Source organism: Esox lucius, chromosome 23, assembly GCF_011004845.1.
Source record: "Esox lucius isolate fEsoLuc1 chromosome 23, fEsoLuc1.pri, whole genome shotgun sequence".
Lineage (NCBI taxonomy): Eukaryota > Metazoa > Chordata > Actinopteri > Esociformes > Esocidae > Esox > Esox lucius.
The window spans coordinates 752240-779444 of NC_047591.1; the positions used below are offsets into that span (position 1 = coordinate 752240).

Below are 27205 nucleotides of genomic sequence, written 5' to 3' on the forward strand. Positions count from 1 at the left end.
CACCACACCGAAACAAAGCAGCTCACTACTTCCTTCTCTAAATTGTAAGCATGAGGACTGTTGCTTGGTGTGTGCCACAAATAGCAGAGCCCTGTGTTTTAACACAACATGTAATAAGGGGGAGTATACCTCGACCCCCAATCGAGAAGACTTGTGCAAATTTAAACCGCTCCGTGTGCGGCATGGAATTTGAAAACCTCGAGTACCAAAAAAAATCACTTATTTTTATTTTAACCGAGGGAGGAGTTTTAAAGTTACGAACCAGTAGCGGAAGTTAGGGTTTATTTATTTTTCTTGGGGTAACACAAACCAGGTGGACTCCTCCTGCGCACAGCCACAGTTCAGATTCAGATGAAGTGGAAAGCTTCTGGGCACAATTTAGCGTTAGTTCTGAGATTGAAATCGCGGTTAAGGTAGTCATTTCTAAATTTAGTTAGTCCCTGTCCGTTTTCATGCCTTTGTGAATGGGAATGTAGATTTTTTTGAAATCGCAGTTTCTGAGCTACTCACAGTCATGAGGTTCCACTACTCGAGTGCTTGTAATATTGATTGGGTCACTCTTCCCTGAAGAAATAAAGGAAAACGTTTTCCTTCTTGGAGATTCACGGCACTTGAGGATTATTATTTTTTTACTGCGCACTTCAAATACACTTTATTTTCTAAAATTGCGTTCAGAATAACGGTTCCGAAACTGTTTGCTCATTGTTTCTTTGTGCCAGCTCACAAATCAACTCTCAAGTTTGCTATAGTGACGGCGTTAGGACTAAACCAGTAAATCTCTCTTCACAATAGACAGGCGGAATTCATAAAATGCGGCAACAATATTTCAGATGGTTTTCTGAAGTGCGTGTATCGGCAGTTAACCACGCTACTCCGTTTTCCTTCTTATACTTAAGAGTGAGTGCGGATTGACCAGCGTGAGATTCCGAATGGGATTCGGGAAAGCAGTTTATAAATCATCGCTCATGGTATGCATCTCTTTCTCTGCCAGCAAAGTTGGAAACCAAACAGAGATGTTGCTTCGAAGACTTTGGACGCTCCGCCGCCGGTATTGCTCCGGACCCTTATTGCTCCTAGGAGTCGCGGTGTGTCTCTTCTACCAGACTCTGATGACCGCACGGAGTCGGTTCAAAGGCAATCCACTTGCGGTTGATGAGAGCAACAAATCAATAATGACCGCATCGGCGGCCGAAGTCTCTGATGAGGTTCTCCTAAACGACCCTGTGAAACTTATTTCTGTCTTGGAGGATTTGGAGAGGAAAAGAGATGTAAGTGCACCTATGATAGAAGCGCACCTTTGCGCTAAACTATATTGCTCTTTTTTATGTGATAAGGTGTATACAGTGCTTGAAGTGGGGGGGAAAAGGTATCTGTACTCTCTTTCATTTGCATATCATTACATTTGAGATTTTTACAGTGGGAAAAAAAGAGATTTTTCTGGTTCAACAACAATTTATTGTTCTTTATTATCAACAAATTCATTTAAACAAATTTGTGTGTGTGTGTGTGTGTGTGTGAGAGAGAGAGTGTGGGTTAGGTCTTACTGAACGAATGGGGACCAAATGTCCCAATGAGTATAGTAAAACCAGAAAAAATTTACCGCATTGGGACCTTTTGCCAGTCCCCGTGAGGCAAAAGTCAATTTCCGGCTCAGGGTTTAGGTTTAGGGTCAAACTTACAATTGATTTTATAGTTAGAATTGGGGTTTCTTTAAGGTCCAGGCGTTGTTGGTTAAGTTTAGGGTTAAGGTTAGGCATTACATCTATGTAAAGTTTAGGCATAAATATTGAGGTTAGGGTTAGGTTTAGGGTTAGATTAGGATTAGGTTAAGGTTAGGGTAAGGGTTAGGTTTAGGGTTAAGTTTAGGGCAAGGGAGCATGCAATTTCTATTTTCTGGTCCCCATGAGGGTAGCTGTACAAACTTGTGTGTGTGTGTGTTTGTGAGTGTGTGTGCGTGTGAATCTCTGTGGTCTTTCATTTTTTTGCGCAGTGACTGCTGTTGCTTCGCCTTGTCTGTACCAAATGCTTGAATTAAACATTCCCTCCATTCTCTCGACAGCTTCATTCCCTTATCTGTCTGGGCAGCAAGTGATGGGATGCTGCTACATGTTTTGCATCCCAGTTTGTTATTTTTTAAAACGAGCCATCTGTTCATTGAGCAAAAATACATTATTTGGTCCCTTGACCAACAGTCAGGCTATCCATGTGTTTCGTAAACTTTACTCACATTATTGTTGACGTCATTGCCTAGGGTAACGTTACAGTCGGTAGCTGCAGATTCCTCATTAAGGCTAACGTTAGCTGTACCGCTCAGATCAATGCTAACGGTATCTAATGTTTCTGGTTGGACTAACGTTACCTCTGTTGACGCGTCTGGCTCTGGCACACGCATTCTTTTCTTGCCTTTCTGAAGGCAGGCTAACATGACTTACAATTTCAAACTCGGCACACTTTTTCTAAGTTTCTAGGTTTTGGATTTCACCAATGAAAAATATGTTTACGCTCAGGTGGAAGCCGCAGATCCTGATAGGGTGAACCGACTGCTTGCCTTTACGTGATTCGTCAAGATCTTTAGTAAGTCACGTATTGCCCTCTGGGTAGTGTAGTTTATGTAACGTTACGTTAGGTCATTACAAATCTTTCTGACACTGATGCTTTTTCTGTCAGTGGTAGAGTACCGGCTACATGTGAGAAGTAGCGGTACTTAAGAAAAAGTGCAGGTATGCTTAAGAGTAAAATGTAGAAATGCCGGGACTGCGTACCGGTGAGTACCGCCCCACTTCGAGCACTGGGTATATACACTCACCTAAAGGATTATTAGGAACACCATAGTAATACTGTGTTTGACCCCCTTTCGCCTTCAGGACTGCCTTAATTCTACGTGGCATTGATTCAACAAGGTGCTGAAAGCATTCTTTAGAAATGTTGGCCCATATTGATAGGATAGCATCTTGCGGTTGATGGAGATTTGTGGGATGCACATCCAGGGCACGAAGCTCCCGTTCCACCACATCCCAAAGATGCTCTATTGGGTTGAGATCTGGTGACTGTGGGGGCCATTTCAGTACAGTGAACTCATTGTCATGTTCAAGAAACCAATTTGAAATGATTCGAGCTTTGTGACATGGTGCATTATCCTGCTGGAAGTAGCCATCAGAGGATGGGTACATGGTGGTCAAGAAGGGATGGACATGGTCAGAAACAATGCTCAGGTAGGCCGTAGCATTTAAACGATGCCCAATTGGCACTAATGGGCCTAAAGTGTGCCAAGAAAACACCCCCCACACCATTACACCACCACCAGCCTGCACAGTGGTAACAAGGCATGATGGATCCATGTTCTCATTCTGTTTACGCCAAATTCTGACTCTACCATCTGAATGTCTCAACAGAAATGGAGACTCATCAGACTAGGCAACATTCTTCCAGTCTTCAAGTGTCCAATTTTGGTGAGCTTGTGCAAATTGTAGCCTTTTTTTCCTATTTATAGTGGAGATGAGTGGTACCCGGTGGGGTCTTCTGCTGTTGTAGCCCATCCGCCTCAAGGTTGTGCGTATTGTGGCTTCACAAATGCTTTGCTGCATACCTCGTTTGTAACGAGTGGTTGCTCTTCTATCAGCTTGAATCAGTCGGCCCATTCTCCTCTGACCTCTAGCATCAACAAGGCATTTTCACCCACAGGACTGCCGCATACTGGATGTTTTTCCCTTTTCACACCATTCTTTGTTAACCCTATAAATGGGTGTGCTTGAAAATCCCAGTAACTGAGCAGATTGTGAAATACTCAGACCGGCCCGTCCGGCACCAACAACCATGCCATGCTCAAAATTGCTTAAATCACCTTTCTTTACCATTCTGACATTCAGTTTGGAGTTCAGGAGATTGTCTTGACCAGGACCACACCCCTAAATGCATTGAAGCAACTGCCATGTGATTGGTTGATTAGATAATTGCATTCATGAGAAATTGAACAGGTCTTCCTAATAATCCTTTAGGTGAGTGTGTATATATATATTATATATATATAATAATTATATATACAGTATCTCACAAAAGTGAGTACACCCCTCACATTATTTAAATATTTGATTATATCTTTTCATGTGACAACACTGAAGAAATGACACTTTGCTACAATGTAAAGTAGTGAGTGTACAGCTTGTATAACAATGTACATTTGCTGTCCCCTCAAAATAACACAACACACAGCCATTAATGTCTAAACTGCTGGCACCCCTAAGTGAAAATGTCAAAATTGGGCCCAAAGTGTCAATATTTTGTGTGGCCACCATTATTTTCCAGCACTGCCTTAACCCATAGAACAGATCAGCTGCTTCCATCAAATACTTTGTCAAGAGTTCCTCCTGTGCCTCACTGAAGACTTTCTGACTACTACGGTAGCCTACATGGGGCTTCGCACTTGAACCCTCCTCTCTTAGCTTCTGTGTGGCTTTACAATATCTGTGCAATGTGACATGACAGATGGAATGGGTCTTGGTGACTGATCTCACAGATTTTACCTGCCTGAATTCAATTGCAACCTTTCTCAGAATGTCTGCAGGGACACCCCTGTCTGTCTTACACTTACACTTCTTAGGCATGCTAGTTAAAAGGTGAAAAGTACTTAATGAGTTATCATACGGGGATGGTTATAATTTTTTTTATGAACTGTTACAACCATCCCCACAACAACCAGCCATTGCATAGCCAACTGTTTAAGGTATGTGGGTTTGAGGTTAGCATGAATGCAAAGCATCAAAATAATCTAGAGAAATGGCTACTTTAGGTGATATAAGTTGCAACATTGCAGGTACAATAGTCTGAACGCTATAAGCAAAAAATTATCTTGATTAAAAAAATGACTTTCTTACCTGAAAATCTGTTTTTTGGTTGTAAAATTCACAGTGTTGCTTACAGAGACATGCCACTTCTCATGTGAGCTCGAAAAGGAAACTGGAGTCTATTATATTGATGATATCACCACAGCTCTTTTCTGATTGGTCAAATTGACAGTGTTACAACAAACCCAGTGTTACAACACTCCCCGGTCTCCCCTACATCCCACAATATGAAGTCTTCGAGTCAAGTCCACCTCGACCACAATGACTATTAAGTAATTTAATAAAGGAATAATGGGTATAGGCCTTAATTACGCATGCAGTGGTTGAGGGGTTCTGTATACAGCTTGTGTTTTGCCTTGGTGCCCAAAACACTTCCAAGTTAAATTAATTTGAATGAGCCACAACAACCTGAAATCCAAGCAAAATAAGCTGTAGGTGACTAGTCCAAATAGATCACTGGATTTCAGTTCATTAATGTTGTGTCCAGTTAGCCCACCCGGATTAAGGATTCTTTTCATGGCTTGGTTCGAATAGTCGTTTGTCAACTGGACATGTCCACCCGAGGCACGTTGGGGGCAGGTTTATTTACGGCGCAATGTTCGCTCCACACAGATGATTGCATATACTTTTTTTCATGCTATTTAAAGCATTTCTCTGAAAGAGTCGGCTGATGTAATTATTCATCATTTCATAAAATGACATCTGCCAAATTGTAGTGACACTTTAATCTGAAAGACTACAGTACTATTTATTATCCTTGGTGGTCATTTAGTATCCATAGTAATTCACAATCAATTTAAGTTGATGAAAATACACATATTAAGTCAAAGAATGTAAAGAAAAGTTACTACAATCAATTTTGTTTAAGGTAAATGTTTTTTCTTATTACAAATACAGAACTCAGCAAATTTAAATATGTTATATATTACAAAATGCTCTCATTTGTTATTTTGGTGTTTTGTTAGTCATGGTATTTCATATTTTATTTCACGATGAAACGTCAGTTGGCATGTGTATGCCCGGGGGATTGTTGTGTCTGCGTCAATCTCATCCTCGGCGGAACAGGCCCATATTCACAACGTTCAGGTTAATGACTCCAATCACTCTTATGGGGTTTTCGCTGTGAATTGGAAGGAGAGCGCTCCTCGGCCCAGTCAACTGGTGGGTTTCTGGGACTCTATGAGGGCGTGATGCGTGGAGGGAGGCAAATCTGCGGGTCCTTGAGCGTGTCCGTCCATTACACCCAGTTTTGGTACTCTCTGTCATGTCACTGCTCGGCTTGATGTCATCGGCCCACACAGTGGTTCAGTTGGGGCTGTGGCACATGAGAGGAGCGCTGGTTCGCACATCTCCGATTGGACCCTGTGCATCAGACGGTTAGTGATGAACCCAAACTCTTTTGAGGCGGACCTCGAGCATTGGAGGAACCCACTCACTCTTTTGCGTGGTGTTCCCATGGGCAGGGTGACGGTGCGTGTCCCACTTTCACAGACATGTCTTTGACGGGTTGGGTGAGTGGTGTGTGGTCTCCATTGGAGCACCACATCACCTGTCTGGATATGGACATGAGGAGAGTGCTTCTGCACTTTGCGCCAACCTTACAGGGACGTGTTTGTGTGGTCAGACAATCGCACAGCGATTGCAGAAGTCCATAGACTGGTTGGAGTCAGGTATCTGTTGTCAGAGCAGATCTGGGAATGGGCTCAGGTGCACCAGAGGTCGCTGAGAGCACTCCACATTCCTGGGAAGGTTGAGGTGGGCGTGAACTTGTCGTCTCGGGGGTCCCCGAGGTGACAAGTGGCTTCTCCATCGCAACATTTTCGTAGAGATTTGGGAACGTTTTGGGGGTGCCGAGGTGGATCTGTTCACGTTCCTTATGGAAAATAGCATGCAATCGTACTGCTCAGGGAATCCCATCACTGCAACTAAAAGTAAAAAAAAAAAAGGACCTTTTTTTAAAAAGGTCCAAAAAAGCAGACAATTGAACTTTATTATTGTGGAACTAAAGTTATGTTCTTTTAATTGGAAGGAGAGCATTTCACAGCCACCTATGCAGAATCCCGCGATAGGCGTGGGTGATTTGCATAAAGTTGGAACTTTTTCTTCGCCTCTCACGGATCCCACGCATCGCCCCACAAGCCACTCGCCACACTTCCTTTCACTGAAATGAATTGATCCATCGCCCCCATCGCCAATAGAATGTTTTTGTGGCAGTTTTATGGCTATTTTCCTACAACTCTAACCATCATTTATACAACATTAGATGGGGCTGGTCAGTTTGGCCAGGATTACTACTAGTACTACTGAGTTTAAATGGCTGTCTAGTTGACACTAACTACCTATAAATAAAACATGGACATTGATCAATCAATCAAATTTATTTATAAAGCCCTTTTTACAACAGCAGTTGTAACAAAGTGCATTTACAGAAACACCTGGCCTTAAACCCCAAGGAGCAAACAACAGTAGTGTTGAATTTCAGTGGCTAGGAAAAACTCCCTAAGAAGGCCGAAATTTAGGAAGAAACCTAGAGAGGACCCAGGCTCAGAGGGGTGACCAGTCCTCTTCTGGCTGTACAGGGTGAGATATTAAGAGTCCAATTGGAATAATGAATAAATGCATGTGGGCTAAATCCAGAGTCTATTTAAATTTAGACTAGGTCAGAAGCATGACCAGATGGACAAGGACAGGGATAGCAACGGGCCCCCCAAACCAGGTACTCCGCAGGTGTGGACCAGGACCTCATGTCCTCCTAAAGTTTAAAACGGGAAGCGACTGGGAAAATTCAGAAAATGCATTCCTCATATCAACAACGATTTATAGTGAAGAAGGAGAACTTAGTGGGGAAGGAGAACTGACCCAATCCCCCAGCACAATAGTATAGCAGCGTAAAAAATTATAGGTTTTTAACAGTAGAAGTGCTGGAAGGGGGCAATTTGATCTAGAGGTACCTAAATAAAAAAAAATCGCTGGACTCGATAAACTTACGGGAAGCTCCTTTTAGGAATGCTCCTAGATATGCATGCTTTATCCCCCAGTATTTTTAAAATGTAAAAATAACAAATGGAATAGCAAATAAAAAATGTAAAGCCAAATTTACAATAAGGTATATCTGCAGACCGCAAGGCGGTTACTTAATATGGGGGTTCTTGAATATTATGTTACGCCCACTGAATATTAAGTTACGCCCACTGATGTTCGCCTTTGGTCAGTTTAAATGGGGATTCATGAATATTAAGTTACGCCCACTGATGTTCGCCATTGGTCAGTTTGGGGACATCCTGGTTTGACACATGCTTCGACACTATTTGTCATGTATGGGTATGAAGTAATTACGTTGAGTGTACTAATGGAGGAAGAAGAGTTAACTAAAGTTAAAATTTTATCTCAGAATCCATGTGATTTCATTCAATATCTTTTGTCAAGATATAACAGTTCAAGCGGTTCAAACATTGATAGAGAAAACAAAAGTATATTTGCTTTGACTACATGTTGAAAAAGCACTCTAGTCTGATTATGCTTGTACCAATTATGTAAAATTAAATGGTATTTTCCAATATCATTTAATTGTATTTCTTTTCAGGATAAAAGAAAATTGATAACATACAGCTGAAATATATTAATTTGAAGACTGTAGTGCCTCTGAAAATAGTTTTAAATGTTTTGGTTTCAGTCAAGAATGAGACACTGGTGGTTTAGAAAGCTGCTGAGTGCAGTAATAATACAGACACATGCATACTTACACATGCACAGTCATACTGTTTTAGGACCCAAGAAACAGATCTCACTGTGAACCTAGACGGCTGCATGGTCGTATCCCAAAAAACTGTAAAAAAAAACCTTGGCGTTACCCAGAGCACATAAGCGGAGTGGAGCGGTGAGAATCTCAGCTCATCGCTCACGGAACTGTTCACCCCTCCGCTCCCCCGCTCAAAGCCACATCAGGCCACTCCGCTCATTATTACTCAGCGCTCAACGCATTTGCTTCGCGCTCCACTCAAATCGCCCCCCACTTGCTCTCTTTTTTCTCTCCTTTGTTATTGTTGGGCCTTTGCGCACAGTGAAGAAACTTTTGAATTCCTCAACCGTTTTCTTTTGTTTCTGCTGCTCCTCCTCTCGCTCTATTAAATACAAATTCACGGACGACAGAAATGAAATAAAACGAACCATTAGGCCTACTTGAATGACAAAACAAATTTGTTTGAATATTACACTATATTTACAAGTTAAGTATTCAATTTGCTAACCTTTTGCTGTCTTCCCAGCGTGTTCACGTAGCACACTTTCGTGTTTTCGAGAGATGTGTCTTTTCAGATTCCAAAATGAATCTTTACTTACAAAAACGATGTCTCCACATTCGTTTTCTTGTACCACATTATCATTGTTAGTTCGTTTTATTTTAATACTACACCTGTATGACTTTTCATTTTCTTTTTTAAAGTACTTTTTGAACTCCGTTATGTCTACTGTCTACTGTCTGTTGTACTGTGTGTTGATGACTTTGCAAGACACAGATGGATTCTGGGTCAGGCCCGACTGAGCATGCTTAGACTCGCATTTGAGCGGAGCGGGAAATAGGGCGGTCGCTCCGTCCTTTTAAAAATGCCGCTCTGCGCTCTGTCCAAAATCCGCCAGCTCCCGCTCCCCGCTCGCTCCCGCTCCCCGCTCGCTCCCGCTCCCCGCTCGCTCCCGCTCCCCGCTCGCTCCCGCTCGCTCCCGCTCCCCGCTCGCTCCCGCTCCCCGCTCGCTCCCGCTCCCCGCTCGCTCCCGCTCAACTCCGCTCACATGCTCTGGCGTTACCCTTGACCCTGACCTCTCCTTTGAAGAACATATAAAATATGTCTCAGGAGTTGCTTATTTTCATCTTCAAAACAAAAATTTGAAACTTTATATCAAAAACGGATGCATAAAAAAAATGTATGCTTTCGTTACTTCTAGACTAGATTACTGCAATGCTCTTCTCTCTGGTTATCAACTGTGGGTTTTTATTGACGGGTTTTTATTGTTGCCAGGCAAGTTTCAATATGAGACAGAGGAGGGTTGGTGAGGGATTAATGCTGAGGTAGATCTGAGTGTCATCAGCATAGCAGTGGAAGTCCAGTTTAAGGTGACGGAGGATCTGACCAAGGGGGTGGATGTAGATGATAAAGAGCAGGGGCCCAAGGAAGGAACCCTGAGTTATGACCATGGACCGAAATGTTGTGAGTATGGTTGGTGAGGTATGAGCGTAGCCAGGAAAGTGCGGCTCCCTCAACACCCAAGGCTTTGAGTCTGCTGAGGAAGATCTGGTGATTGACTGTGTCGAAGGCAGCACTCAGGTCAAGCAGGATAAAGATGTTGAGGGCGCCAGCATCAGCAGAGACAAGAAGGTCATTAACAACTTTTAGGAGGGCAGTTTCAGTACTGTGAAGTGGTCGGAAGCCAGATTGAAAAGGCTCAAACAGTTATTGAGGAGGTGGAATTGAAGTTGGGTGGCAACAGTCCAGGGAAGGTTGGAGATGGGGCGGAAGTTATTGAAATAGGTAGTGTCCAGGCCAGGTTTCTTTAGGATGGGTATGACAACAGCATGTTTAAAGCTGGAGGGGACGATGCCATGGTAGACAGAAATATTTAGTATTTGAGTGATATAAGGACAGAGAGCAGGAAGTGAAATGGTAAGTCGACTAGGATGAAGGTGCTCAGGAAAGTTAGTATAACAGGAGAGGGTAGGTGGTTGAAAGTGGAAGAAGGAACTGGGGGAGATTGGTTAGCCAATGAAGCATTAATGTGAGTAATCTTGATAATGGCATAACCTAAAAATACAAAATTAAATGATATGCCAGTTATAGAATTAAACATTTAATTACCCCATCTAATATTCAAAACATTACATTCCAACACTGGCAAAACTAAACTGTACCTTTATGTACTGTGTATTCAGCTTTGCCCAGATTCTGTAGGCTTTGGTTTCATCTCTATCATGTTGTATGGCAAGGTGAATACTTCCAAAACACTGTCCAGTTTACTCTTTCTAAACAACTAATGTTTCGTGTCTCTTTGTCTCGTCAAACTTTATTATGTTTTCTGGATCTTTTTTGTTGTGTGGAAACCAGCATTAGCTGATTAGGCTAATAGGTATCCTCACTGACAAAAATAATTAACAGAGAAGCTCAAAATGATCAATAAGTCCTCCTTTATCTATTTCGTCCATGAATGTTTCAGTGTCTTCAAAATGATCAAACAACAACATGAATTGGGAGAGAACTGTTTGTTCTTCCTCTAGAATTAGAGGCCTCTCTGAGCATCTGCACAGCACCCTGTATTTCCTCATCATTCAAGGGTGAGGACTTGTACCCGGTCTCAGATGAGGCCCATGTTGGCATTTACCTAGGCAACAGCATTCCCCAGGTCAACAATGCATCTTTGCAACTGAAATGAAAGATCACAACAACCTCTAAAAGTAGAGGTGTACAAAGTACAAATTAAAATTACTCAACTGGGTTCGGCTGTGTTCACCACTTTAGGGAAGTATCTAATTAAGTGTAACCAGGTAAAGGGAGTTCAAAATTAACCAGTGATCAATAAAATAAAAAGGAAGAGTGTAAATTATCAACTAAGGTCACTGGTTAGTTATGAACTTGATTTATCTTTCTCTCATTCTTTTACATCACAAGAACCTGGCATTTTAACAGGGGTGTGTAGACTTTTTATATCCATTGTACTAGTCGGATAGAAAAATATTGTCCAATGCACATCTCTATATTCTACTATGATTAATCAATGCAATATTAAAATACTTTTCCTGGAATTAATTTTGCCATGTGGGGGGAAATGTTTTCTATCCGTTTAAATTAATGACTGTCAGTGAAAGAGATCTAGTGATGTAGAACTTTTTTTATTTCTAAATTACATTAAACTTGGTGTATTATAATTACTTACAATTACTGGTAAAGTAAAGGTGAGACTGAAAAAACATCCTCTAGCCTTCTTTAAGTTTGTTCCTTCATGAATGTTATCAATAAACATTCGACAAGAGACCTGCGTTTCACTCATGGCAAGTGAAAGATGTCACTTCTGTGCGCTGGTGGATTCAGGAGGGGGCAAGTCAGAACAAAAATGCTGCAAAAGTGCCCTCTTGGATGCTCCTATAGTAGATACGGTGACCCAGTGTGCAAGAAAATATGATTAAGTGCCCTCTAGGGTGCTCCTATGTGCAAAAAAACGTGATGAAGTTCTATCTGGGTCCCCTTCCAATGTAGAAAATATGATACATTGCACTAATGGGTGCACTTCCAGTGGACAAATTGAGATGCAGTGCCATGTATTGGCCAACATTTCTAAAAATCTTTTTTTTGTATTGGTCTTAAGTAATATTCTAATTTTGGGAGATACAGAATTTGGGTTTTTCAGTAGTTGTCAGTTATAATCATCACAATTAAAAGAGGCAAAAACTCGGGCCTGGGAGGAGTTTGGTGAGGCCATGGAGAAGGACTATCGGCTGGCCTCGAAGAGATTCTGGCAAACCGTCCGGCGCCTCAGGAGAGGGATACAGTGCCCTACCAACGCTGTTTACAGTAGAGGTGGGCAGCTGTTGACCTCAACTGGGGATGTCGTCGGGCGGTGGAAGGAGTACTTCGAGGATCTCCTCAATCCCGCCGTCTCGTCTTCCATTGAGGAAGCAGAGGATGAGGGCTCAGAGGTGGACTCGTCCATCACCCGGGCTGAAGTCACTGAGGTGGTCAAGAAACTCCTCGGTGGCAAGGCACCAGGGGTGGATGAGATCTGCCCTGAGTACCTCAAGTCTCTGGATGTTGTGGGGCTGTCTTGGTTGACACGCCTGTGCAACATTGCGTGGCGGTCGGGGACAGTGCCTCTGGGATGGCAGACCGGGGTGGTGGTCCCTCTTTTTAAGAAGGGGGACCGGAGGGTGTGTTCCAGCTATAGGGGGATCACATTTCTCAGCCTCCCCGGGAAAGTCTATGCCAGGGTTCTGGATAGGAGAATACGGCCGATAGTAGAACCTCGGATTCAGGAGGAACAGTGTGGTTTTCGTCCGGGCCGTGGAACACTGGACCAGCTCTATAGCCTCTACGGGGTGTTGGAGGGTTCATGGGAGTTTGCCCAACCAGTCCACATGTGTTTTGTGGATTTGGAGAAGGCATTCGACTGTGTCCCTCGCGGCGTCCTGTGGAGGGTGCTTCGGGAATATGGGGTCCTGGGTCCTTTGCTAAGGGCTGTCAGGTCCCTATACGACCGAAGCAGGAGCTTGGTCCACATTGCCGGCAGTAAGTCAGACTTGTTCCGGCAGGGCTGTCCTTTGTTGCCGGTTCTGTTCATAATTTTTATTTCTAGGCACAGCCAGGGGCCGGAGGGTGTCAGGTTTGGGGACCACACGATTTCGTCTTTGCTCTTTGCAAATGATGTTGTCGTGTTGGCCCCTTCAAACCAGGACCTTCAGCATGCGCTGGGACGGTTTGCAGCCGAGTGTGAAGCGGTGGGGATGAGAATCAGTACCTCCAAATCGGAGGCCATGGTCCTCAGTCGGAAAAGGGTGGCTTGCCCTCTTCAGGTTGGTGGAGAGTGCTTGCCTCAAGTGGAGGAGTTTAAGTATCTAGGGGTCTTGTTCACGAGTGAGGGAAGGATGGAACGGGAGATTGACAGACGGATCGGTGCAGCTTCTGCAGTAATGCGGTCGATGTATCGGTCTGTCGTGGTGAAGAAAGAGCTGAGCCGCAAGGCGAAGCTCTCGATTTACCGGTCAATCTACGTTCCTACTCTCACCTATGGTCATGAGCTTTGGGTCATGACCGAAAGGACAAGATCCCGGATACAGGCGGCCGAAATGAGCTTTCTCCGCTGGGTGGCTGGGCGATCCCTTAGAGATAGGGTGAGAAGCTCGGTCACCCAGGAGGAGCTCGGAGTAGAGCCGCTGCTCCTCCACATCGAGAGGGGTCAGCTGAGGTGGCTTGGGCATCTGTTTCGGATGCCTCCGGAACGCCTTCCTGGGAAGGTGTTCCGGTCCCGTCCCACCGGGAGGAGACCCCGGGGAAGACCTAGGACACACTGGAGGGACTATGTCTCCCGGCTGGCCTAGGAACGCCACGGTGTCCCTCCGGAAGAGCTGGAGGAAGTGTCTGGGGAGAGGGAAGTCTGGGCATCTCTGCTTAGACTGCTGCCCCCGCGACCCGGCCCCGGATGAAGCGTAAGAAGATGAATGAATGAATGAATGAATGAAAAGGATGAATGAACAATTAAAAGAAATAAACATTTGAAATATATCAGTCTGTGTGTAATGAATGAATATAATATACAAGTTTCACTTTTTGAATGGAATTACTGACATAAATCAAGTTTTTGATGATATTCTAATAATATGACCAGCACCTGTACAAGACTACTGATAATCTCCCTCGATCCGGGGGTCCACGCAAGATCTCACCCCGTGGGGTCAAAATTATCACAAGAACGGTGAGCAAAAATCCCAGAACCACACAGGGGGACCTAGTGAATGACCTGCAGAGAGCTGGGACCAAAGTAACAAAGGCTACCATCAGTAACACACTACACCGCCAGGTACTCAAATCCTGCAGTGCCAGACGTGTCCCCTTGCTTAAGCCAGTACATGTCCAGGCCCATATGAGGTTTGCTAGAGAGCATTTGGATGTTCCAGAAGAGGATTGGGAGAATGTGAGATGAAACCAAAATACAACTTTTTGGTAAAAACTCGTCGTGTTTGGATGAGAAAGAATGCTGAGTTGCATCCAAAGAACACCATACCTACTGTGAAGTATGGGGGTGGAAACATCATGCTTTGGGGCTGTTTTTCTGCAAAGGAACCAGGACGACTGATCCGTGTAAAGTGAAGGAAAGAATGAATGGGGCCATGTATCATGAGATTTTGAGTGAAAACCTCCTTCCATCAGCAAGGGCATTGAAGATGAAACGTTGCTGGGTCTTTCAGCATGACAATGATCCCAAACACACCGCCCGGGCAACGAAGGAGTGGCTTCGTAAGAAGCATTTCAAGGTTCTGGAGTGGCCTAGCCAGTCACCAGATCTCAGCCCCATGGAAAATCTTTGGAGGGAGTTGAAATTCTGTATTGCCCAGCGACAGCCCCAAAACATCACTGCTCTAGAGGAGATCTGCATGGAGGAATGGCCCAAAATACCAGCAACAGTGTGTGAAAACCTTACAGAAAACGTTTGACCTCTGTTATTGCCAACAAAGGGTATATAACAAAGTATTGAGATTAACTTTTGTTATCTACCAAATACTTATTTTCCACTATAATCTACCAATAAATTCATTAAAAATCCTACAATGTGATTTTCTGGATTCTTTTTTCTCATTTTGTCTCTCATAGTTGAAGTGCACCTATGATGAAAATTACAGGCCTCTCTCATCTTTTTAAGAGGGAGAACTTGCACAATTGTTGGCTGACTAAATACTTTTTTGCCTCACTGTATGTTTGTATGTTATACAATATGATCTAGAGCATGTCTTGCTAGGTAGCTTACTTACCCATTTCTATGCTAACTGGTGGACTTGATCCAACTAAAATCAAGCAGAAAGTGTATAATATCTTTTACTTTTATCTACTTGGATTCCACCTCCCTGACTAACTCCCTACCCTGAATGTGCTCCTGAATATACAGTGGAAGTCAGGAGTTTATATATACCTTAGCCAAATACATTTAAACTCCGTTGTTCATACATCCTGACATTTAATCCTAGTAAAAATTCCCTGTTTTAGGTCAGTTAGGATTACCACTTTATTTCAAGAATGTGAAATGTCTGAATAATAGTAGAGAAAATTATTTATTTCAGCCTATGGTTTATATCATTCCATTCCCAGTGGGTCAGAGGTCTATATACACTCAATAAGTATTTGGTAGCATTGCCTTTAACACTAGCACTGCCAAATGCCTACATTAATTGATGTTTGAGTTTGTAATTAAAATAAAACTGCCATTTTGAAACCTACACCCTCCTCCTTCCATTACCTTTCCCAAATAGGCGTATATTACATTGTTCTGTTGTCAGGATTCTAAACCCACCAAAGGAAAACTATTCAGAGACTATTTACCAGTTTTTTACCCTGTTTTCAGACTTAAATTGCCAATAGCCCACGGCACTTAGCGTTGGTACCCAAATGGTACTAATCACCCCTCACTGAAAGCATGACGTCAGTGGATGAATGCGCGAACACCCAGATGAGTCATGGTTGAATTTGAATGAACTTACAAATGAAATACAAGATTTTCATCACCATTCAACAATTGAATTAGGTTATTATTGAAATAATACAAACGATTTAGGCTACTTAACAATTCGTATCACACTTTACTATTTTCAATAGGAGATTCAGCATTTTTGTGTAGGCTAATCACATGTTAAATCTAAAATGTAAATCTAATAATTATTCACGAAACGTAATGCCAGACTTTCTTTAATAATCAACAATTCAACAAACCTATTGCACCGTAACAGTAATGCATCACACATTTCTTTGCACTGGTGCCCCAACACATGCAGCTGGTGCCCTTAAAATGTTTCCGCCACAGCACCAGTCGGTTAAATTATGAGTTGCTGTGATGAAATACACGCAAGTTGGAACAGTTGGAATGTTTTGGGTCTTCTTTGTGTCATTCAAGCAGCAGAAAGCAGATCTGGTTTGCACTATTTGGCACATGTGCATTTTGTGTGAGACCGCTGAGAGATAGAGTGAGCGCACCGGTTACAGGGCTTGTTATTGTCTGTATTCTGGCGGCTATGGATATACACTCACTGGTCAAAGGAAATGAATTCAAGTGACACATACACTCACCTAAAGGATTATTAGGAACACCATACTAATACTGTGTTTGACCCCCTTTCGCCTTCAGAACTTCCTTAATTCTACGTGGCATTGATTCAACAAGGTGCTAAGGGGTCTAAAGTGTGCCAAGAAAACATCCCCCACACCATTACACCACCACCACCAGCCTGCACGGTGGTAACAAGGCATGATGGATCCATGTTCTCATTCTGTTTACGACAAATTCTGACTCTACCATCTGAATGTCTCAACAGAAATCGAGACTCATCAGACCAGGCAACATTCTTCCAGTCTTCAACTGTCCAATTTTGGTGAGCTCGTGCAAATCATGTATTAAGTAGCACAGCCGTCTTAACTGTAAATTATTCAGCTATTCTGATCACAACACTCTGGTACAAATAATTTTTATCCATATACAGGTGCTGGTCATAAAATTTGAATATCATCAAAAAGTTGATTTATTTCAGTAATTCCATTCAAAAAGTGAAACTTGTATAATGTATACATTCATTCCACACAGACTGATATATTTCGAGTGTTTATTTTTTTTAATTTCAATGATTATTACTGACAACTAATGAAAACCCCAAATTCAGTATCTCAGAAAATTTGAATATTGTGAATAGGGCCAATATTGAAGACACTGGGTGCCACACTCTAATCAGCTAATTAACTAAAAACACCTGCAAAGGCCTTTAAATGGTCTGTCAGTCTAGTTCTGTAGGCTACACAATCATGGGGAAGACTGCTGACTTGACAGCTGTCGAAAAGACGACCATTGACACCTTGCACAAGGAGGGCAAGACACTATGGTCATTGCTAAAGAGGCTGGCTATTCACAGAGCTCTGTGTCCAAGCACATTAATAGGGAGGTGAAGGGAAGGAAAAGATGTGGTAGAAAAAAGTGTACAAGCAATAGGGATAACCGTACCCTGGAGAGGATTGTGAAACAAAACCCATTCCAAAATGTGGGGGAGATTCACAAAGAGTGGACTGCAGCTGGAGTCAGTGCTTCAAGAACCACCACGCACAGACATATGCAAGACATGGGTTTCAGCTGTCGCATTCCTTGTGTCAAGCCACTTTTGAACAAGACACAGCGTCAAAAAGGACTGGACTGCTGCTAAGTTATGTTCTCTGATGAAATTACATTTTGCATTTCCTTTGGAAATCAAGGTCCCAGAGTCTGAAGGAAGAGAGGAGAGGCACAGAATCCACGTTGTAAAGTTTCCACAGTCAGTGATGGTTTGGGGTGCCATGTCATCTGCTGGCGTTGGTCCACTGTGTTTTCTGAGGTCCAAGGTCAACACAGCCGTCTACCAGGATGTTTTAGAGCACCTCATGCTTCCTGCTGCTGACCAACTTTATGGAGATGCAGATTTCATATTCCAACAGGACTTGGCACCTGCACACAGTGCCAAAGCTACCAGTACGTGGTTTAAGGACCATGATATCCCTGTTCTTAATTGGCCAGCAAACTCGCCTGACCTTAACCCTATAGAAAATCTATGGGGTATTATGAAGAGGAAGATGCGATACGCCAGACCCAACAATGCAGAAGAGCTGAAGGCCACTATCAGAGCAACCTGTGCTCTTATAACACCTGAGCAGTGCCACAGACTGATCGACTCCATGCCACGCCGCATTGCTGCAGTACTTCAGGCAAAAGGATCCCCAACTAAGTATTGAGTGCTGTACATGCTCATACTTTTCATGTTCATACTTTTCAGTTGGCCAACATTTCTAAAAATCCTTTATTTGTATTGGTCTTAAGTAATATAAAAATTTTCTGAGAGACTGAATTTGGGGTTTTCATTAGTTGTCAGTTATAATCATCAAAATTAAAAGAAATAACCACTTGAGATATACCAGTCTGTGTGTAATGAATGAATATAATATACAAGTTTCACTTTTTGAATGGAATTACTGAAATAAATCAACTTTTTGATGATATTACAATTTTATGACCAGCACCTGTATATGGTTGTGAAGCTACTCATTGTGACATGCCAAAGAGGGTAACAGCAGCAGTGCTCGTGAAGTGATGGCTTGAGACAAGCCAACAAACCCAGTCCAATTCAGTACCAACAATTACAGATAGATATGATACATATAATGAGAAGATTAGTATTTAGTTGTAGCTCTCTGGTGATGGGACTCACAAAGCCAGTGCTTCGAAGCTTGCTTAAAAATGTCAACCCAGTGTGCGCAAAGCGAATGAGCCGAGGCTTGCATCGGAGCAACAATACCATGTCCGAAGCCTTGTTTGATCACTTGCTTTTTCCATAGCATCATGTAAATGGTAGGCTTCTGTGGTTGTTTGATATCTAACATCGACCTTTCAAACACCGATCTCTACTGGTCACCTAATTTAGGTTAATAGTTGATAGCATTTTCAATACATCCATGACGCAATTGGTACCGCAGTGGACTCATAACCATTAATGTAGTCGTGCGATATCGAATCCAGATGATCTTTAGCAAACTTCAAATTATACTGCTTATTGTTGTTCATATGTGTATCTTCTGCCACATTATAATCCAAAACATGAGAACGGATGCATGGTTTAAAAAAAACTATCTGGAAAGGTAAGAAGAATGTGTAAGAACCTGCATTAATTCCCCTCTGCAATGTGCACGCCTAAAAAAAAAAGACGTATATAAACATGTGATTTTTATTCCAAACCAGCAGGTAACACCACAGAGTTCAAAAACCTAGAGAAAATCCAAAATATTTCAGCTCAATTTGACAGAAGCCTCAAATGCTTCAAAACGCCTTGATTTCCCATCACTTTAGCGCTCCTAAAGAGCTCATCTTTATAATGTAGCAAATACAATAGGTATACACAAGTACACAAAGTGATTTACACACAATTCAAACTTAAATACATACATAAAATAATAATAAACATATAAAAACATATATATTAGAATTTTTTAAATAAAGGAAGTTAAAAGAATAAATAAAATATAAAAGGATAATGATATAGCTCTGGAAAAAATTAAGACACCACTGCACCTTTTTCTTTCCTTTCCAAAATCAATCAAATTTATTTATAAAGCCCTTTTTTTACAACAGCAGTTGTCACAAAGTGCCTTACAGAAACACCTGGCCCTAAACCCCAAGGAGCAAACAACAATAGTGTTGAATTTCAGTGGCTAGGAAAAACTCCCTAAGGTCGAATTTTAGGAAGAAACCTAGAGAGGACCCAGGCTCAGAGGGGTGACCAGTCCTCTTCTGGCTGTGCCGGGTGAGATATTAAGAGTCCAATTGGAATAATAAATACATTTCTCTGGGCTAAATCCAGAGTCTATTTGATTTTAGACTAGGTCAGAAATATGACCAGGTGGACAAGTACAGGGACATCAACGGGCCCCGCAAACCAGGTAATCCGCAGGTGTGGACCAGGACCTCATCTCCTCCTAAAATTTAAAACTGGAGGAGACTGAGAAAAGTTAGTAGTGCATTCCTCTTATCCCCCAGCACAATAATATAGCAGCGTAATACCTTGGAACTGAGACGGGGGGGTCCGGTGACACTGTGGCCCTACCCGGGGGAGGCCCGGACAGGGCCCAACAGGCAGGAAATCAATCCACCCACATTGCCAGGCATCAACCAAAGGGACACCCACCAACCGCAACCCCCTTGAATGAGGGCCGAGTATTGCTAGCAGCGTACAGCCCAATTGCACAGGTGCGCAACAGAGAGTAAACAACAAACCAGTGACTCTTCCCCCAAAAGGCATTGGAGGGACGGTAACCCAGTGGCGACGTGAGCCCACCTGGCAAGACAGCAAGGGTGGACAGTATCAAGCCTACTGGTCACCTTCACGCCCCCGGGCCAGGCTACACCTAATTATAAACCGTGCTGTAGAGATTAGTTTTTAGTAGACACTTGAAAGTTTGCACTGAGTTTGCATTTCTAATCTTAATTGGCAGATCATTCCACAGGAGTGGAGCTCTATGAGAAAAGGCCCTGCCGCCAGCTGTTTGTTTAGAAATTCTAGGTACAATTAAAAGGCCTGCATCTTGCGATCTAAGGTTACGTGTAGGTATGTATGGCTGGATCATTTCAGCAAGGTAAGTAGGAGCAAGTCCATGTATTGATTTATAGGTTAAGAGTAAAACCTTAAAATCAGGCCGTTGAAAAGGAACGTTTTGAGTGAGGAACAGTAGCGTTCAATAAATTTTAACCCGTCTTTTCCTCACTCAAAACCTTCCTTTTTGACTTTTTTGGAAAGGAAAGAAAAAGGTAAAGTGGTCTCTTAATTTTTTCATAAAATGATAAAATATTCGCAAAAGCCATCTTATAAAAATAGGTGTACGATCAAAGACATTCTGTGGTAGGCTGTTCCAGAGTCCAGGGGCCCAAATAGCAAAGGCCCGGTTCCTTTTAGTTTTCAGTCTAGACTCCGGGACAGGCAGAAGTCCTTTTACCACTGATCTGAATTCCCCTGAAAGCAACAGGTGGCGTTATTGACATGACTGCAATACAACCAGACGCAGGGCTCTCAATAACTTACAAAGGTTTTTAACTTATTTCCTTTTGAAAGTTAATCCTTCTGCTTTAACCCCTTGATTAGTGCCAGCTTGTTTTCCATTGGAATAATTTATAAGAATGATTATTGTTAGTCATTTCTGATTGGCTGTTGTTTAATTAAGATTTGAATGTTAAATTGCTAGGTGTTTCTGAAAGGCTGCTGTTTGTTTCCCTGGGAAACTAATAAATCTGTTGTTTGTAATTCAATTATGTGCTTTTTTCTATTGATAACAATAGTAATAACAATAATAATGATAATTATAATAACAATCATAACAATAATAATAATTAATATTTAGGGCAATTAGCCTACATCTTATTTGATGGGGGCAGTAAAGGACCTGGATAATGGATAGGTGGGTGCTGGCCTAAAAATGGTTGAGAACCACTGAAGTGCCTTAAAAGTGAAGAACACACAACTTGCTAAAGTCATTTGGCTTAACCAACAAATACAACTGCGTATCAGCTGCGTAACAATGAAAAGGAATGTTTAAAGTGCTCTCAGTGCTAGAATATAGCTAAGTAAACTTTATTAAATACAGCACAATGTGTGCAGGTACAAGGTTTCACCTATAAGCCTGTGAATGGGTTAAAGGATGTGCCTCAGGGGTTGGTTCTGGGACCACTCCTCTTTACAATTTGCATGCTTATGTTACAAGTAACATAAGCATAGATGAACCCCAAGCTAACTTTAATTTCTATGCATACAATATTGTGATTTATTGTTCGGCACCCTTTCAAATTCAGGCCCTTTCTCAGTTACAAAGATTTAATCAGCTGAAACTTGTCCTGAATGCAGAAAAAACTAAATACATGTTGTTTTCAAACCAACATTTCAAAAGATCAATAGATCTTCCATTACTTTCTACACTGCATGGTGATATAATTGAGTCTTTACCTGTATCTGCTTTTAACAACCCAAGAGTAAATGACTCCCCCCTCTAAACTTTTCGGGTACCTGCTGTCGGATTTGCTGCAGGTGCCGTAGCGACGGCACACCGTTTCTCCACTTTGAGCCAAAAGCTTGACAGATGACGAAAGCTTGATGGGCCTTCTTCAAGTAGTGACTGGTTGCTAAGGTAGGATTGGATAGGGACTGTTTGGGGGAGGGGTTTTGCAAAAAGTCAATTCTCCAGGCAAATGCAGTTTATATATGGGTGTGTTTTTTTTTCAACAACAAAATACTAATGTTTTAACTTAGGAAGAATTCAGAAATCAATATTTGGTGGAATAACTCTGATTTTTAATCACTGCTTTTATGCGTCTTGGCATGCTCTCCTTTAGTCTGTCACATTGCTGTTGGGTGACAGACTACTCCTGGCACAAAAATTCAAGTAGCTCGGCTTTGTTTGATGACTTGTGACCATCCATCTTCCTATTGATAAAATTCCAGAGGTTTTCAAAGGGGTTCAGTTCTGGAGATTGGGCTGGCCATGACAGGATATTGATGTGGTGGTCCTCCATACACACCTTGATTGACCTGGCTGTGTGGCATGGAGCATTGTCCTGCTGGAAAAATGTATCTCAAAGTTGGGGAACATTGTCAGAGCAGAAGGAAGCAGGTGTTCTTCCAGGATAACCTTGTACTTGGCTTGATTCATGCATCCTTCACAAAGACAAATCTGCCCAATTCTAGCCTTGCTGAAGCATCCCCAGATCATCACCGATCCTCCACCAAATGTCACAGCGGGTGCGAGACACTGTGGCTTGTATGCCTCTCCAGGTCTCTGTCTAACCATAAGACGACCTGGTGTTGGGCAAAGTTTAAAATTTGATTCGTCAGAGAAGATGACCTTACTCCATTCCTCGACAGTCCAATCCTTATGGTCTTTTGCAAACTTCAGCCTGGCTCTTCTTTGCTTCTCATTGATGAAGGTTTTTTTCCTAGCATTGCACGACTTCAGCCCTGGCCCTAGGAGCCTGTTTCGAACCGTCCTCACCGAGCACTTCACCCCAGCTGCTGCTGCCATTCTTTTTGTTACTTTTTGTCACTTGATGTCATCCTATGGTTGTTGAGTGACATTCGAAGGAGTTGACATAGGCATAGCAAGACAGTGTGAGTGTAGTACAAGAGAGTAGTGCAACAAGGTCCCAGAGAGGCGGGGGGGTATGATAAGTGATGGGTCACAGAGTTCTCTGTGTCACAGAGTTCAGCAGGGTTATAGTAGATGGAAAGTAACTGCTAAACCACACTGTGGCACAGTTTGTCAGAATGCTCTCAATTGTGCAGCGGTAGAAGTTCTCAAGGATCATGGTGGACAGGCCAGCTTTCTTCAGCCTCCTCAAAAAGTGCAGGCGCTGCTGCACCATTTTGACTAGGGTTGAGGCGTTGAGGGTCCAGGAGAGGTCCTCGGAGATGTGGACTTGAGATGGGATTTGAAGCTGGACACATGCTCCACCTCAGTACCATCGATGAGCTTCTTGTTTCTATTTGTGTTGAGGGCCAGGTTGTTGTCAGCGCATCATGCCACCAGGCGCTTGACCTCCTCCCTGTAGGCTGACTCATCATTGTCACTAATCAGGCCTACCACGTTGTGTTGTCTTCAAACTTGACGATGGTGTTGGAACTGTGTACAGGAACGCAGTCATGGGTGAAGAGGGAGTACAGTAGAGGGCTCAGCACACAGTATTCAGGATCAGGGTGGAGGAGGTGAGGTTGTCTAACCTGACAGACTGGGGTCTGTTGGTTAGGAAGTCCTAACCAATAGCAGGCGAAGTGAAATATGCGTTATGAAATATTTTGTATAGACAAAAACTATATACAGTTATATTGCGACTGTTTCTGGCATGGAATAGTTCATCTTCAGTCTCACTAGCAATTGCTCAATTCTTATGATTATTCATAGGAAGTAGGGTAGATACTAGTAAGCCTTTTACTGGCTAATAAGCTGTTAAAATGGCCAGTGGCAAAAGCAATACAGTTCATAGACGCTTTTTGTGGTGGAGGTAAACTTAATAAGGAATGTTAGTCAGTTTAACACAATCCTCCATGGACTCTAGTGACTGCTGAAACGTGTAATGCCATTGCATTGTGGTTAAAGACAGTGCCTCTCATGTGGAAGACCGAAGTTCGAATTTATTGAGAGCAATTACATTTATAAATTATTTCTGGTAGATTCCACGATTCTCTCATCTTTTCACTTGATGAAAAAGTTAGTTATTGTCGCCTTTATTTGATAGTTATTGTATAAATATAAATCACGAAGGACGTTGTTTTGCCATGAAAGAAATAGCTTTGACAAACTCGCAATTTCTCAATTCTTATGACTATTCCTGTAAGTTAGTAGATACCGGTAAACGTATTTCTAGCTAATACGCTATTAAAACGGCCAGTGGCAAACGCAATACATAGCCGCTAATTGTGGTGTAGGTAAACTTAGTAAGAAACGTTAGTCAGTTTAACTGTATCAATGTCATTCACATACAGCCAATTAACTATTAAAACGGCCCGTGGCTAAAGAGGATTTGTTCAGGGTAGAGACAAGAGGCTATATTGACATCCAGCAGAAGTACATCTCTGTGGTGTAGTGGTTAACGACACAGCCTTTCCCATGGGCGACCCGGGTTTGAATCTCGAGGTGGCAACATTTTCTATTATACCCCTTCCCTAGCGGAGGCCTTTTTTTTGCTGGACTGCGTAAGAGGAGCCGGCCTAGAAGAGTGAACGTGACTGACTGACTGACAGACTACCCCTTGTTAAATAGCGCCGTGGTGAGAGACTCAGACTATGGAGTAACAGGTCCCACGTTTGACTCCCATCACCGTCAAAACACATTATGCCTTAGGATTTTCCAGGATAGACAAACACTTCACTTGATGAAAAAGTAAGTTATCATCACCTATATTGATAGATATTGTAGCAATGTTATTCTGGCTAATAGGTTTTTAAAATGGCCAGTGGCAAAAGTGGATTTGTTCAGGATAGACAAAAACTTAGCTGGTTACAACTTTCAGTAGCTAAAATAAGCTACTATTTCTGGTGGACTTTCAAATTATGTATTAGCATTTGTTCAGGACAATTAAACAACTTTGCTGGCTACACAATTCTCTTGTCTTTTCACTTGACAAGAAAGTCAGTTATCGTCACCAATATTGATAGTTATTGTATCAGTGTAATTCACAAATAAGCTGTTAAAACAGCAAGTAGCAAAACCATACAGTTCATAGATGCTATTTGCAGAGATGGAGCCTCGGTCTTGCGGTCTCTGCCTCGAAACCACTCAAGACCACATAGACGGGGTCTTGGTCTGGGTCTTCAGGGTATGGGTCTTCAGGCTATGGGTCTTGGTCTGTGTCTCGGTCTCCGCGCTGGAGGCGCGTGTGGGCAGCGTTCCAAACGTGCTCCGCACACCGGAACCATTCATCCACTGCCAGAGCCTCTGTCTGGCTTGGATGCTAGGGTTCCAGGGCCGGCTAATACCCCAACACACACCGAAACGGGGTGAGGCCAGTGGAGGAGTGACGGAGGTGAGTTCTGGGCATACTCAGCCCACAGCAGAAAGTCCGCCCACCCCCCTAGTTGGTCCCGACAGTAACACCTCAGGAATCTGCCCACCTCCTGATTGACCCTCTCCACTTGCCCATTAGCTTGAGGAAGGTACCCGGAAGTGAGACTGACCGTGGTCCCCAGACGTTCCGTGAACGCTTTCCATATGTGGGAGATGAAGTGAGGGCCACGGTCAGACACAATGTCCTCTGGGATCCTGTAGTGCCGGAAGACACGCGTGAAGATGGCCTCCGCAGTCTGCAGGGCCGATGGAAGCCCAGGCAGAGGGAGGCAATGACAGGCTTTGGAGAACCGATCCACAATGACAAGGACAGTGGTGCATCCCCTGGAAGGGGGGAGGTTGGTGACGAAGTCCACCGAGAGATGAGACCAAGGTGGTTGTGGAACTGGCAAGGGCAGGAGTTTTCCATATGGGAGGTTTCTGGGTGTCTTAGATATGGCACAGATGGAACAGGAAGAGACATAAACCCGGATGTCCTTAGCCAAGGGGGGCCACCAATACTTTCCCTGCAGACAGGCGATGGTCCGGCCGATCCCTGGGTGCCCTGACACCGGTGCCGTGTGAGCCTGGGCAAGAAGACGATCCCGCACCACCAGAGGCACATAGGCGCAGCCCTCAGGACATTGTGCAGGTGTTGGTTCCGCCTGCAGAGCCTGCCGGATGTTAGCATCCACATCCCACAGCAACGGAGCGACAATGCAGGACGGCAGGATGATAGGAGTCACCTCTCCCTGCCTCTCCCCCACATCATAGAGGCGCAAGAGGGCATCAGTCTTCATGTTCTTCGAACCTGGCCGGTAGGACAGTGTGAACTAGAACCTGGTGAAGAACAAAGCCCACTGGGTCTCTTTAGCCTCTTCGCTGCCCGGATGTACTCCAGGTTCTGATGGTCTGTCCACACCAGAAAAGGGTGTTTGGCCCCCTCCAGCCAATGCCTCCACGCCAGGGCCTTCTTGAGGTTCCCAGTCTCTGACATCATAGTTCCTCTGGGTTGGGTTCAGCTGTTTGGAATAGAAAGCGCACGGCCGCAGCTTAGAAGGGGTCCCGGTGCGTTGAGACAGCAGGGCTCCCACTCCCACCTCTGAGGCATCCACCTCAACGATAAAGTGGAGTGAGGGGTTGGGATGTGCAAGCACAGGAGCAGTGGTGAAGCGCGCCTTCAGTGCCTCAAACGCTCTCTCTGCCTCCGCAGTCCAGCCTGAGGCTAAGGCCCTCCTTTCCATATGGAGGTGAGCGGCGCAACTACCACGCTGAAACCTCGGATGAACTTAAGGAAGTAGTTGGCGAACCCCAGGAATCGCTGCACGGCTTTCACAGAGGTGGGAGTGGGCCACGACCTGACTGCGCTGACGCTATGCTTTTCCATCTCCACGACCTTGGTGGATATGAGATATCCCAGAAAGGACACAGACTGCTGAAAAAAACATTTATTTTTCCGGCTTTATGTTTCAACAGCCTTCCCAGCACAGACCAGACCAACAACACGTGCTGTATGCGATCAGCAGAATAGATTAGGAT

The 27205-nt window shown here is 43.4% G+C and overlaps 1 protein-coding gene across 2 annotated transcripts in view; it reads left to right on the plus strand.

The window, feature by feature from the left end:
* Nucleotides 1-216: 216 nt before the first annotated feature.
* cped1 (cadherin-like and PC-esterase domain containing 1) overlaps nt 217-27205 on the plus strand; it is a 211474-nt gene continuing 184485 nt past the window's right edge. The window contains exon 1 of one of the 2 annotated variants that reach the window (XM_020044334.2): nt 217-1268. In XM_020044334.2, the coding sequence (XP_019899893.2) occupies nt 930-1268 (339 nt within the window). In that variant the 5' untranslated portion in view covers nt 217-929. The remainder of the gene's footprint in view (nt 1269-27205) is intronic. The other variant, XM_020044333.2, reaches the window with a different exon arrangement.